The sequence below is a fragment of the Cottoperca gobio genome, chromosome 13 (assembly GCF_900634415.1).
Source record: "Cottoperca gobio chromosome 13, fCotGob3.1, whole genome shotgun sequence".
NCBI lineage: Eukaryota > Metazoa > Chordata > Actinopteri > Perciformes > Bovichtidae > Cottoperca > Cottoperca gobio.
Window position 1 is genome coordinate 1496327 of NC_041367.1, and position 15943 is coordinate 1512269.

The 15943-nt window shown below is 42.1% G+C and overlaps 1 protein-coding gene across 1 annotated transcript; it reads left to right on the top strand.

The window, feature by feature from the left end:
• Positions 1–365: 365 nt before the first annotated feature.
• farsb (phenylalanyl-tRNA synthetase subunit beta) lies at positions 366–13002 on the top strand. The gene is made up of 18 exons (XM_029446933.1): positions 366–498; positions 903–958; positions 1446–1600; positions 1999–2071; positions 2150–2265; positions 3350–3500; positions 3579–3687; positions 3878–3948; positions 4032–4093; positions 4512–4563; positions 4655–4716; positions 5453–5660; positions 5792–5872; positions 6151–6243; positions 6512–6629; positions 6864–7016; positions 11467–11614; positions 12090–13002. The coding sequence occupies exons 1-18, from the start codon at positions 441–443 to the stop codon at positions 12868–12870; spliced, it is 2547 nt and encodes an 848-aa protein (XP_029302793.1). The 5' UTR covers positions 366–440; the 3' UTR covers positions 12871–13002.
• Positions 13003–15943: the final 2941 nt, after the last annotated feature.

Sequence of the window (15943 nt, forward strand, 5' to 3'; positions counted from 1 at the left end):
TTAATTGTATTTAATTGTATTTCACTGTATTTAATTGTATTTCACTGTATTTCACTGTATTTAACTGTATTTAACTGTATTTCACTGTATTTAACTGTATTTAACTGTATTTCACTGTATTTAATTGTATTTCACTGTATTTAATTGTATTTCACTGTATTTAATTGTATTTCACTGTATTTAACTGTATTTCACTGTATTTAATTGTATTTCACTGTATTTAACTGTATTTCACTGTATTTAATTGTATTTCACTGTATTTAACTGTATCTCTGTATTTCACTGTATTTAATTGTATTTCACTGTATTTCACTGTATTTAATTGTATTTCACTGTATTTAACTGTATCTCTGTATTTCACTCAGGCACCGCTCCGGGCAGCTGCAGCCGGCTGGCGGGGTCCTTCCTTTCCCACAGTGCTGAGGAGGATTAGCATCAACATGCCGACTGTCGGAGTAAAAAGGGATCTTCTCTTCAGAGCTTTGGGCAGAACTTACAGTAAGACATGTTTTACTATATATTTAAGTAATGAGCACATTATCTGCTTTGTTATTTAATGTTCTTTTGTCTCTTAAAGACCGAAGAAGTCAGAGTAATGCCTGAAATCATTAGCATGATGGTTAGCAACAGACGGCTAACGTCAAGTTACCTGGTTTTACTAAAACCATGAATGGAAATAAACAACAACTGTTTTAAAGAAACTTCATGCCGAATAAAAGTTTGAATATGAACTTATATGTGTTTATGTTTGGGGGAATGATAAAGTAGTGTGAGTGACATGATGTCAACGTGATTGCATCATTTTCCGTCTCCTGTCATTTAACTCTGAGCAGCTGTTCTTCTGAGAGATGTAAATAATGTTTATTTACATTTTATTTATGACTGTTTGTTTCTGTTTTCAGCTGATGAAGAGTTTGACGAGCTGTGCTTTGAGTTTGGGCTCGAGCTGGATGAAATTGTGAGTGAAACTACATTTAAAGGAGCTCAAACCCCAGTGAGAAACACAGTTTAGTGTGAAATGTGCTGCTTTGTATTCATTAAGATAGGCTTTACAAACCTAAAACTATAAAAAATAAAAGAATTTAGCACAAGGAACACTAATATAATATATAAGGCTTGTAGAATCAGTAAGCTCATTTAAATCACTTCTTAAAACCCACTTCTATAGACTTTATTTTATGTAATGTCTTTTTTTTAATGCATTTATTTCTTGACATGTTTTAAACAAAAAACTGTTTATTGTATTAATCTATCTTCCATCTTATGTCTTCATATATTAATATAATATTCTTTGATTCCAGCCTGATCTGAGAGGATTTCTTGCTTTTATTTGTCATCATTTTAAACTAAATATTGTTGGATATGTTTTGACTACTGGCAGATTAATCGATAATAAAATAAGTTTCATATCTGAACCCGTGAACTTGATTCTGACCCCAATCCAGACCTCAGAGAAGGAGATAATCAGCCGAGAGCAGGGCGACTCTAAGGCATCGGGAGCATCCGACGTCGTCCTGTACAAGATTGATGTCCCAGCGAACCGCTATGACCTGCTGTGTCTGGAGGGGCTGGTGCGGGGGCTGCAGGTCTTCAAGAATAAGTGAGTGATGTCCCGTAAAGACACGACGGTGAAGCAAAGCAGCGTAATTCAGCTCCCGTGTCCAAAGTAAGGAGGTTTAATATGTTAAGGAGAAAAATGTATAACAGGTATTAAAGGGACAGTTCACCCCAAAATACATGTTATTCCTCTTACCTGCTATTATCAGGAAGATGGATTCGGTCTGAGTTGCAGAGTGTTAAAGATATCAGCTGTGGAGACGTCTGAGTTATTTTAATGAGCAGTTAAAATACATATTTCTGAATGTGTGGTGAACGATCCTTTTTAAAACATTCTTTTGGAGGAAGGTGTGCTCATTGTTTTTGTGTCTCTTTAATACGAGGGGCTTCTACATTGTGGGCGCAGTGTTTGTAAACAGTGCGTCACGGTTTGTGTTGCAGGCTGGAGGCCCCTCGTTACCGACGTGTCAGCCCCATCAGCGGGGAGCCTCAGAAGCTGATTATCACGAAGGAGGTGGGCGGTGACATACGAGCAGTTTGGTTTATAATCTAATAAATGTGAGTTGGGTACTAATATATTTCCTCTGCGCAGACCGCGGCAGTGCGACCTCATGCTGTGGCAGCAGTGTTGAGGAACATCACCTTCACACAGGAGCGCTACGACAGCTTCATCGAGCTGCAGGACAAACTTCACCAGAACATCTGCAGGTCAGTTGAGCTGCACAGAAGGTACAAATACCTACGTGGAACACTTTCTGCTAAGGGGTGCCATTCAGAAGTAACGTCACTTTGTTGGGCACGCCTGCCTTGTACAACCTGAACAACCGGAATGGAAGCACCGTACAGACGCTGTCACAGACTGCTGATCGTTTTATTATCGGGTTTTGTTTCAAGAGGAAACCGGCTTCAAAGTGTTTCATGTTGTTCACATGTCAAAGGTTTGTACAGATTCTGGATCTGTCTTTGTATCACTCCATAAATCACTGAATCCTGTCAACACACAGAACTCTGTGCATCTCCTGCATGTAGTGAGTGTAGCGTGTATAACATGAGCTGTGAGTGACATGTGAACAAAGCCCTCTGCACAAAGCTTCAGAATATAGAGAGGAATGAAAGTGGAAAGTTTGGTGTATGTAAGTGCTGCTGAAGTGGAGACTTGCTGCTCCTCCTGAATATATATATATATATATATATATATATATATATATATATATATATATATATATATATATATATATATATATATATATATATATATATATATATATATATATATATATATATATATATATATATCTATCTATCTCTCATACGTATATACAGATATATAATATGAAACTATTAATAGTTGTATAAAGATCAATAGAGTTTATAGAGCATCATTCAGACATGAGGCATTTCAAAGTGTGTGTGTGTGTGTGTGTGTGTGTGTGTGTGAGTGTCGAGGACACACAGAATATTTATTTTCTAATTCTGATAATTAGATGGGTGAAGGGGGTGAAATTGGAGGGAACACACACACACACACACACGTATAGGACAGTGTGTTCTCCAGCACCTGTTCACCTGCGTGGTGAGTATTAAAGGGACAGTTCTGAGGAGTTAAAGATGTCTGCCTTCTCTGCGATATAAAGGAACTCGGCCTGTGGAGCTCAAACCGCCCAAAAAATACATTATTTAGTTTTTGTTATTGTTCGTTTGCTTTTTTCTTTCTTTAACTTTGGTCCTTGTTTTGTTTTATCGTGTTTCTCCATTTGTTAATAACAAATCTATTCCTGACACGTCGGTGCAGGAAGAGGAGCCTGGTGGCCATCGGGACTCACGACCTGGACACCGTCTCCGGTCCTTTCACCTACACGGCCAAACCTCCCGGAGAGATCCTCTTCAAGCCGCTGAACCAGAGCCAAGAGTTCACCGCCGCTCAGCTCATGAGCCTCTACAAGGTGAGCGGCGTCTGGAGCTCTGTCGGAAGAGTTGCTCTTTTCAAACCGTGCTTTCTAACGTGTTGTCGTCTCCTGCAGACAGACAGCCACCTGAGACATTACCTCCACATCATCGAAGACGAGCCCGTGTACCCCGTCATCTACGACAGCGCCGGGATCGTCCTGTCCATGCCTCCCATCATCAACGGTGAGCGCCGTCGCTTTCTGCCTCTGTGACCTGTGACGTGCAACAAATCACATTTACCAGCTGGCACGATTCCAACGTTTCAGGCTTTTTAAACCGAATAAATACCCGAAGGAAACTCAAACGTCACGAGTGTTTGAATGTTGTAGAAGAAAAGGTAAATATTTATAATATATTGTTATTTGTTTTACAGGTGACCATTCTAAAATCACTCTTAAGACAAAGAACGTGTTTGTGGAGTGCACGGCCACAGACCTGACGAAGGTACTGAGAGGAGACGTCGCATGAATGTGTTGTTCAGTCGGAGTTATGAAACTGACGCCGACTTGTTCTCTTCTTCTCTGCAGGCAAAGACCGTGCTGGACATGATGGTGACCATGTTCTGCGAGTATTGTTCTCAGCCCTTCACGTAAGTCTGGAAGAACTGGGATTCAATCTCCAATTCCAAATGTCCAATTTACTGTATCTGTTGATCTGAAAGCCCCCCCCCCCCCCCTGTCACTGAAGCTGCTTCCCATCAAACACTATCAGCTGGATCTCATTTCGAGCCTTTGTGCTTTAACTCCAGATTCAAAGATTTGCGTATTTACTTCTAAACTTCCTGTTTGCTTTGTCCGGCTGCTGCTTCAGGATGTTGCCACAGTCTTGAGTAGAGTGTCCGTCCTGCATAGTTTGTGCAATATATCCAAGTGCAGCTCTTTTTGTTTTTCCTCTCCAGACAGCATGAACTCTGCTCAGCATGACTCCACTCTAAATAACAACACTCACACACATACAGAACGATTTCTCTCATTGAGCTGAATCACCAAACCTTCTGTCTCTTTCAGGGTGGAGGAGGCTGAGGTGGTGTACCCAGATGGCAGGACCTGCAAATACCCAGTACTGCATTCACTACAATCCTCTTTTCTTTTGTGGACATGTTTGTGTCACTGTCTCCTGATTCTCTGGTGTTTCCTGCGTTGTGCTTCAGGAGCTGGCCTACAGGAAGGAGAAGTTGTCCAGCGACTTCATCAACAGAAAAGTTGGCATCAAGTGAGTCATTTTGTCCGGCTGTGTATTAAGATGCACGATAAGAATGAAATATATGCAAAGTGCATGAAGGTAAATGTTTATTAAGAGGGAATTCATTTTGCTTTTGTCTTAAGTTTTGCATTAACAGTTTGTTTACGTTTTATTACTGAACTGTAGCCTTTTATATTCCAGTGAAATGATGAAGAAGAAACACTTTGTCAAACCTCTATATATCTCTCTCTATATATATATATATATATATATATATATAGATAGAGAGATATATATATATATATATATATATATATATCTATATCTATATCTATATCTATATATAGATATAGATATAGATATAGATATATATCTATATATCTATATCTATATATCTATATCTATATCTATATCTATATCTATATATATATATATATATATATATATATATATATATATATATATATATATATATCTATATCTATATCTCTATATCTATATCTATATCTCTATATATATATATATATATATATATAGAGATATAGATATATAGATATAGATATATATATATATATATATATATCTCTATATCTATATCTCTATATCTATATCTATATCTCTATATATAGATAGATAGATATATATATATATATATATATATATATATATATATATATATATATATATATATATATATATATAAATAAATAAATAAATAAATAAATGTGTCCTACTTCTTTAACGAGCGGTGTTTGTGTTCTGACAGCGAGTCGACGGAGAAAATCGCCCAGCTGCTGACGAAGATGTGTCTGCGCTCCGAGCTCACAGGTGTTGGGGATGAGATCGAGGTGGAGATCCCGCCCACGCGCTCGGACGTCATCCACGCCTGTGATATCATGGAGGACGCCGCCATGGCCTTCGGATTCAACAACATCCCCTACACCACACCACGCACCTACACCGTAGCCAATCAGGTGCCTGGGCTCGTGTGTGTGTGTGTGTGTGGCACGTTATCACGGTATTATTATAAGCCATATCTCCCAGCACGGAATATGAAACTCATCAAACATGTATGTTCTTGTGTGTTTGCTCGACATGTTCACAGTTCCCTCTCAATAAACTGACGGAGCTGCTGAGACAAGACCTGGCAGCTGCTGGATTCACAGAAGCCCTCAACTTTGCCCTAGTAAGAAAAAAACCTGCATCTTCTGAAACAACACAATCCTCCTCTTATAAAGGAAAAGCTGAATTCATAAGCAGCCAGTCGCAGCCTCAGGGGTTCGGCTGCTGCACTCTTATTTCTGTGCTTCGGTACGACCAGCAGCTCACGTTGGCTGATGTTCGCAAACTATATGTAAATATTGCTTCTTCATGACTCCACATGTGTTACAGAACTGTTAGCTCAATGCTAAACGGTAGCATTGATCCCATATGAAGGAGTTTGTCCCCCTTCTCTTCCCGTAGTGCTCTGAAGAAGATATAGCAGACAAGCTTGGAAAGAAGATCTCAGAGATCAGAGCGGTTCACATCTCCAACCCCAAGACAGCCGAGTTCCAGGTACAGAAGAATAACCGCAGAGTTGTATGTAAAACTCAACGATGCTGTGCAGTACTCGACTCGTGTCAGTACACAAGTGAATCATGCGACAGCACTGCAAAGAATATGTTTGTTTTCTGCAAATGCATTTAATTTATTGAGACATTAATGCAGGACTGAGAAGTGATGCATGTTCTCAGCAGTGGAGTGGTTTGTCCAGTAGAGGGCGCTCCTGTCCTCTGAGAGGCTGCAGCTCTGTATCCAGCTTCACCACTGTTTGCACCACCAGGTGGCGCGCACCACCTTACTGCCAGGCCTGCTGAAGACCATCGCAGCCAACAGGAAGATGCCCCTTCCCCTCAAACTGTTTGAGATCTCTGACGTGGTGCTGAAGGACGACACCAAAGGTGTGTGTGTGTGTGTGTGTGTGTGTGTGTGTGTGTGTGTGTAATGCATCTTTAGATATGTGTGTATGAACACACACTATGTTTGTTCATATCAGTGTGTGTGTCCGCTTATTATAATTTAGCGTATTGATGATTTTCATCACTGCGTATTGATGATTTTCATCACTGCGTATTGATGATTTTCACTGAGTAAGTCGTCGGTGACTTGTGTTCCTCTTCATCCCACCCCCCCAGATGTCGGCGCGAGGAACAGTCGGCGTTTCTGCGCCGTTTACTACAACAAGAGTCCGGGCTTCGAGGTGATCCATGGCCTGCTGGACCGAACCATGCAGCTGCTGGAGGTGAAGCCGGTCCGCGGGGACGGATACCACATCCAGGCCGCAGACGGTAAGAAACCGAGAGAGGGAGGGGGGGGGGGGGGTCGTAGCTTAGAGGAAGGCACCTTTCGTACGGAGGATGATCTTTTATAAAGGTTTGATATGTTGATCATAAAGCTCTCAGTATGGAAACACAGGCGCGTTCACGGGCTCTTTATAGGCTTCCCTTTATTTACCACGCTGCTCGTTAATCCGACCTCTTTCCACCGTCTCCTCGTGAAGTCGTCGTCCCTGCTTCTCAGCGTCTCACCTTGGGGCTCTCTTCAGGGCTGAGACGCTCTGTGAGTAACCTCTGTCTGTCGGGGGGGATTCTGAGAACACAATCCTTCTGAGAAACGTTGTTACTGGAAGCAACTCTTTGTTCTGGGAAGATGTTTTGTGTTTGTGACAAACATCTTGTGATTTAAAGAAGAGATTTCTAATGTTTGTTTACTAAGCTGTGAACACTGCGGCTCATGTGGGGTTCAATTACAGGTTTAAGTGAGACGATGTAAATCACAAAGACTTCGCTTTACAAGAGAAAACCATAATATTGATCTACGTGGTCAGGATCGACTCCAGTCTGCAAATATGGAGTTTGTATAGTTGGAACATTTATATCAACACACAAAGCTAAGACGAGAGGCGACGTTTGTTCAGTTTTACTAAAGTTTTTAGTTTTCATAATTCTCAGTGACTTCAAAAATAAATTCAAGTTCTACTAAATGCCGACTAGTGTGTGTGTATATATGTATATGTATATATTTTATTTATATATATATATATATATATTTTTTTTTAATATCTATATTTATTTATATATATTATATATATTATATATTTTTTTTCTTTTTTATATATAAAAATATATATGTATATATTTTTTTAATATACATTTCTTTTTGCTAGGATAAAAAATATATCTCAAAGATGATTATATATATATATATATATATATATATAGATATATATATATATATATATATATCTGATATATATATCTATATATATAAAAAGATAAAGAAATATATTATATATTAGTAATATATATTATAATAGATATATATATAATATAGATATATATATACTATTATATATATATTTATATTTTTTCTTTTTATATATTAAAAATATTATGTATATATTTTTTTTATCTACATTTAGCTTTCTATATAAAAAATCTCTATAAAAAGATCAGAAAAAATATAATATTATATATATATATATATATATATATATAAAAAATGTGTAGGCTTAGATTCGCTTTTTTGTTCCTCAGAAATAAAGAAAATTATACATAAAATTGTATCTATAAAAAGCAATATCTAGCTTCTTCTGTAGAAAAACATTTTTTTAATTGATTCTATATCTTAAAAGATAACGAGCTCGATTCTTAGTCTGAGACTTTACACGAGCTTTACTCTGAAAGGCTGTTATACACACTAATCAGATATTCTATTTGTTTTTACAATTAAAAGCAAAGCGGTGGAAACACAAGAAAAGAAACAAGTTGTGCACATCAATAAGCAAAACCCAACATGATGCAATAACAAGTCACATAATCCAGTAATCCATGTAAACGGTACAGACTGCACGTTCATTGAATCTGTAATCATGTTTGTGATGCAGCAGATCCCGTGAGATTAATCAGAACGTTCCAACTGCACAAGACAATATCTGCATCTTCCCAGAGCGACTCGTTTAAGTTTTATATTCCTCGCTTAGTCCTTCCCTCTCCACCTCCAAAACCTCCACCTCCACCACCTCCACCTCTTTCCCTGCGCTCCCCTTGACTTGCATTCATCCAAGGTCACACTGCAGGATCTCTGTCGGGCATTCAGACTGCAAATCAATGGTCTCAAGTATCAGTGAATGAGAGGGGGGGGGGGGACAGGGGACAGGGGACAGGGGAGCGGATATGAGATGAGACTAGAGAGTTTGGGGTGTGTGTGTGTGTGTGTGTGTGTGTGTGGGGGGGGGTGGGGTGGGGTGACAGGAGAGCGACAGGAGAGCGACAGCTGGAGGCGTAAGCAAGGAAGTGTATAAGAGTGTGTAAAGTCTGCAGTGTGGGAGTCGCGTCACCCACTGCAGTGCTGAGCGGAGACACATACAACATCCACCCACGGGTGCTTCGACTGCCCATCTGACAGACACACACACACACACACACACACACACAGTACACACTAATGCACTACACACTGGACACCCATCTTATTTTTTTCTCCACACTCTTATGCACCATTAGCCCCCCCCCGCCTCCCACACACACACATATGTCAGCGTGTCCTTAACCCCATTACAAGGTCATGACCCCGTCCTGAGAGCTCACCTGACGCCCTCAAGATGTGTCGATCAGCAGGGTGCAGCAGCACTACACTCACCGTCACTCCCAGCAGAGAGCGAGGGGCTGAGGGAATACATGTCGGCTGAGCTTCCTCCACTCAGTGGGGGGGGGGGGGTGAAATGACGAGTCAGGGGAAGAAACCACTTAAGAGACAGACGCCGATGTTTCACTTAACAACTGTGTCCAATGCAAAGGCCTGTTCTCCCTTTGTGAGCGGAGATGTGACTCCTCACCTGATTTATTACCAAGTGTGCGTCTCGAGCTCGTCTTCAATACAGATGTTCATTTAGTGAAGATGATCCAAACGGAGCCCCCGACTGCTTATGAACAACTCCTAATAATCTCAGAACAAACATTTATTCACATTTTCTTTGCTGCATGTGGATTAAAACCAGTAATCACTTTAGGTGTGTTTGCAGGACGAGACCTTCGCTCCTCTGCAGGTTTGTGTTGCTCCTGTAAGAATCCGCTCGTCTCAGATAATAATGCATCTGATGGCATAAAGATGGCCGGCGTCGTCAGCCGGGTATATTGGTTGTGATGCAACAGTCTAACTCTCCTCTCTGCGGAGAGCTTTGCTGAAAGTTGGAGCCGCGTGGGTGGAAAGCGACCTGGCTCAAGTGAAGGATTTCATTGACTGATTGTTATTTAAGATGCACCGGGGCTATTTATATAGTTGCCATGGCACCCCGCTCAGGGTACAAGCAGATGACGCGTGAGCCGACGCACGCACGTTACAGCGATTTAATACACAGACACAGAGGAGACCACGGAAATAAATGGCAGAATTTCGCTGCTTCAGTTGCCTACACACACACACACACACACACACACACACACACACACACACACACACACACACACACACGTTTATAAGTATAGTCCTTGTGTTTTGAAAGCCTTCATCCATAGTGATGAGTGAACATCTAAAGCAGTGGGCTCTGGAACCCATTAGCAAGGCAGCGTGGGAAGAAGAAGAAGCAGCAGTGCACTATGGGAGAATGCCATGTGTGTGTGGGTCTGTTGTCATGGCAACCCCCTGTATCTAGTTAAATCTGAAAAGTGTGTGTGTGTGTGTGTGTGTGTGTGTGTTGGTTTGAAGTAAAGTGAGCCTCCCTCACAAACCTGTTTGTTTGTCTCCCTGTCAATCGATTCTTTTTTTATTCCATCTGCACTGAAGTGACCTTCAGTGCAGATGGACACACTGGACAGTCAGACTTTAATCAGGTGTGTGTGTGTGTGTGTGTGTGTGTGTGTGTGTGTGTGTGTGAGAATCTAATTTGAGTCCCACTGCCTGAGGAGAGGAGGAGTAACGAGGCTTCAGGCGTGGCCGAGCCGAGGCTTCAACCTTTTTTTAAATTAAAGTTGCTTTTATGACCTGTGATATTTTCACACAAGTGATGATCTGTCAACGATTATCATTAATATCTGGTGCATATTTAAGTTTTAAGGAATAAATTCATGAAGGCTTCTAACAGCTGATCATTAATAATGTGGGCGAACAAATTATCACAGAAGACGAGCAGCTCAGCAGCGCCCACACTGTGCAGAAACTCCTGTTTTACACCAACGATGTCATCAACACTCATCTGTTCTAATATAGGAAACATTGATGATGGATGCACGATGACATCGACACATAAAGGCGCTAAAATAAAATATCTGCATTGACCAGAAATGAATAAAATGAATGTCGTGTTTTACTTGTAATGTAAAGTTCTTATTGGTCCCTGTGACTGTGTTCATCATGTCTGCCTCTGCAGCAGTGTGCAGAACAATGTTCAATCCACAACAGGAAACGTGTGCGTCAGCAAAACATCTAATATCTCTAAAATAAATGCTTCTGCAAGTTCAAATACATTTCAAACGGCACGTTGTAACTCTGACATGGCACAAACACCATCCAAGAAACCCACCGGCTCTAACAGACGCTGGTCCGACAGACTGCAGAGGTGATGGTTGTAGTTTCTAAAGGATGTGAAGTGTCTCCACACTCTTCAGTGTCAGGTGCAGCAGGTGCAGCAGGTGCAGCAGGTGCAGCAGGTGCAGCAGGTGCAGCAGGTGTTCTCCACTAAGGGATATAACCCTAACTTCTCACTTAAAGTAATAATGAGTTTCTTGTTTTGTCTCTTAGACTCCACCTTCTTCCCGGGTCGCTGCGCAGAGATCTTTGTCCGTGGAAAGCGAGTCGGCCGCCTCGGGGTCCTCCACCCAGACGTCATCAACCGCTTCGAGCTGACCATGCCCTGCTCCGCCCTGGAGATGGACATCGAGCCCTTCCTGTGATTTAACCTTCCTAAACCTAAAGCCCCCCCCCCACTCAAAAATACAAAGCAGTTTATACTCGAAGGAAGATTTATAAGACTTTTGTTTAAAAGATAAACGTGTGCAGCTGATTGTTTAGATGCTGCATGAGAGAAACTAACGGACCTGTGGAGCCGTCGTGTTTTATAATTCAGTCACCAGCCAGAAGAATTAAATTAGTGTGTGTGTGTGTGTGTGTGTGTGTGTGTGTGTGTGTGTGTGTGTGTGTGTGTGTGTGTGTGTGTGTGTGTGTGTGTGTGTGTGTGTGTGTGTGTGTGTGTGTGTGTGTGTCTCTGTGTGTCTCTGTGTGTGTGTGTGTGTGTGTGTGTGTGTCTGTGTCTGTGTCTGTGTGTGTGTGTGTGCCTGCCTGCCTGGTCTTAATTGAGGTGCCTTGAGGTTAGTGCATGCTAATGAAGCTCAGTGACTCATTACGTGTTGCCTTGGTTCTTCCAGTGGCCACGCTGCTGAAACCCCCCTCACACACGACGTCCCCATGCAGGAAGTCATCAAGCACAAGTTCCCCACGCAGCACGAGTCCTCGCGGGCCCCGAGCTCCCGTCCAACTTCCACACAAACTGTGTTTGGTGACATGAGCACGACGGCCGGCCTTAAGGCTCTCAATGATTTTCTGACAGATAAAAGCTACATGGAGGGCTTCGCGGCGTCCCAGGCTGACACGGCCATGTTGGACGCCATCCCCTCCGCTCCCTCCTCCACCTTCGGCCACCTCATGCGCTGGTACAACCACATCGAGTCCTTCCACGGAGAACGAGCCAGCCTCCCGTCCGCTCGGCGTCAGCTCATCCTCCCGGCGGCAACGACGAACGACGACGACGACGACGACGACGACGACGACATCGACCTGTTCGGCTCGGACGACGAGGCCGAGAGCACCGAGGCGGATCGGCTGAAGGAGCAGCGCATCGCAGAGTACGCCGCCAAGAAGTCCAAGAAGCCGGCTCTCATCGCAAAGTCCTCCATCCTGCTCGACGTCAAGCCCTGGGACGACGAGACGGACATGGCCAAGCTGGAGGAGTGCGTCCGCAGCGTCGGCATGGACGGGCTGCTGTGGGGTCAGTCCAAGCTGCTCCCGGTCGGCTACGGCATCAAGAAGCTGCAGATAGGATGCGTCGTGGAGGACGATAAAGTTGGCACGGATCTGCTGGAGGAAGCCATCACCGCCTTCGAGGATTATGTTCAGTCTGTGGATGTGGCCGCCTTCAATAAGATCTGAGTCTCAGACGCAGAGTGGTCCCGCTCAGCGTCCCTGTCGTCCAACAACACGCTCCGCTCCTTCACCGTTTATCATTTGATACATGTCTGAATATTCTTGCCTTCAAACATCCAATAAAGCCATTCAAACTTTTCTCTTTCCAGCTTTGAATCTGTTTTCTAACCCATCTTTGTTTTAGAACACAGACGTGTGTCCAGTCAGGGGGACAGTAAAGAATGAATACTGCTTGTGTTTGCTGGTAACATGAAAGGAGCCCTTATTACAATGCAGACATTAAACACCACCTCTTACCAGCGTGAGTAAATAAAACATCTAATCAAATTTATTTGTATAGCCCAATATCACAAATTATACATTTGTCTCAGTGTTTACAGACTGTACAGGATACGACACCCTCTGTCCTCAGACCCTCTGTCCTTAGACCCTCTGTCCTTACACCCTCTGTCCTCAGACCCTCTGTCCTTACACCCTCTGTCCTTACACCCTCTGTCCTCAGACCCTCTGTCCTTACACCCTCTGTCCTTACACCCTCTGTCCTCAGACCCTCTGTCCTCAGACCCTCTGTCCTTAGACCCTCTGTCCTCAGACCCTCTGTCCTTAGACCCTCTGTCCTTACACCCTCTGTACTTAGACCCTCGCATCGCACAAGGAAAAACTTCCTAAAAGAAACCCCATAATTAAAGGGGGAACATGTTAGAAACCTCAGGGAGAGACTGAGGAGGGATCCCTCTCCCAGGACGGACAGACGTGCAATAGATGTCGTGTGTACAGGATAAACAACATAGTACAAATACAACTTTGACATAAATTATGTTGTGTTGAAAAAGAGAAAGTTTAGATGAATCCAGGAAAATGTTAAAAAGGCTTCCCGGTGTCCAGCAGGACCAGGGCAGCAGGCGCAGCCACGATTCCTGATCCTGACGTAAACAGCCCTAACAATAAGCTTTATCAAAAAGGAAAGTCTTTAGCCTGCTCTTAAATGTGGAGAGGGTGTATATAGCTATAAAGCTTATGTATAAATTCATTATGTATATATTCAGTGTAAGCCTATAGCAGCATAACTAGGGGCTGATCCAGGGCAAACCTGAGCCAGCCCTAACTATAAGCTTTATCAAAAAGGAAAGTCTTTAGCCTGCTCTTAAATGTGGAGAGTGTGTCTGCCTCCCGAACACAAACTGGAAGCTGGTTCCACTGGAGAGGAGCTTGATAGCTGAAGGCTCTGGCTCCCATTGTACTCTTAGAGACTCTAGGAACTACAAGTAACCCTGCAGTCTGGGAGCGTAATGCTCTAGTTGGTTTATAAGGTACTATGAGATCTTTAAGATATGCTGGAGCCTGACCATTAATTGATTTGTAAGTCAGGAGAAGGATTTTGAATTCTATTCTGTATTTTACCGGGAGCCAGTGCAGAGCAGCTAATACAGGAGTAATATGATCCCGTTTCCTTGTTCTTGTCAATGCAGCGGCACGTGTATTGACAAGAACAAGGAAACGGGATCATATTACTCCTGTCTTAAGTCTTAAGCGGCTTTTTGGGACAACCTGATAACAATGAGTTGCAGTAATCCAGCCTTGACAGGACACAGGATATGTCTTATTTTTGCAATGTTACGTAGATGAAAGAAGGCAGTCCTTGAGATTTGTTTTATGTGGGAGTTAAACGACAGATCTTGATCAAAGATGACGCCAAGATTCCTTACAGTGGTGCTGGAGGCCAAGTTAATGCCATCCAGAGCTTCTATGTCATTAGAAAATGCGTTTCGGAGGCGTTTAGGGCCAAGTATAATAACTTCAGTTTTGTCTGTGTTTAACATCAAAACGTTGCTAGACATCCAAGTTGTTATGTCCTTAAGGCTTGAAGTTTAGCCAATTGATTGGTTTCATCTGGTTTAATTGATAGATATAATTGGGTATCATAACAATGAAAGTTTATAGAGTGGTTCCTTATAATATTGCCCAAAGGAAGCATATATAAGGTGAATAGAATCGGTCCAAGTACAGAACCCTGCGGAACTCCAAGACTGACTTTGGCTGTCATGGAGGATTTATCGTTAACAAGTACACATTGAGATCGCTCAGATAAATAGGACTTGAACCAGCTTAGTGCTGTTCCTTTTATGCCAACACAATGTTCCAGTCTCTGTAGTAGAATGTCCTGATCAACAGTGTGGAAAGCAGCACTGAGGTCTAACAAGACAAGAACAGAGACAAGTCCTTTGTCTGATTCCAATAGAAGGTCATTGGTAACTTTCACCAGTGCCGTCTCTGTGCTATGATGAACTCTAAATCCAGATTGAAAAACCTCAAATAAACTATTATTATGTAAAAAGTCACACAACTGTTTTGCGACTGCTTTCTCGAGGATCTTAGCGAGAAAGGGAAGGTTAGATATCGGCCTATAGTTGGCTAAAACCTCTGGATCAAGACTAGGCTTTTTAAGAAGTGGTTTTATTACAGCTACTTTAAAGGATTGTGGTACGTAGCCAGATAATAGAGACAGGTTGATCATATTTAATAACGAGGTGTTAATTAAGGGTAAAACTTCTTTAAACAGTTTAGTTGGAATCAGGGTCTAAAAGACAGGTTGATGCTTAGACGATGAGATTGTTGAAGTTAGTTGGTTAAGGTTGATTGGAGTAAAACAGTCTAGATATATTTCAGGAGTTACAGATGTTTTTAAGGTTCTGGAGGTTGAAGTTAAGTCGTTACTGATTGAGGGCAGGAGGAGATTAATTTAGTCTCTAATAATTATAATGTTATGGTTAAAGAAGCTCATGAAGTCGTCACTACTGAGAGATATAGGAATAGAAGGCTCTGTAGAGCTGTGGCTCTCTGTCAGCCTCAGTGCTGAACAGAAACCTGGGGTTGTTCTTATGTTCTTCTATTAAGGAAGAGTAATAAGCTGCTCTGCATTACGGAGAGTCCTTCTTATACGTTTTAAGATGATCTAACCAGACTAAACGAGATTCTTCCAGTTTAGTGGAACGCCATTTACTTTCAAGATTTCTCGACTTTTGTTTTAGTTTGAGGATTTGTAAATTAAGCCGGAGCTTTCTTTTTCTATTTTATGATC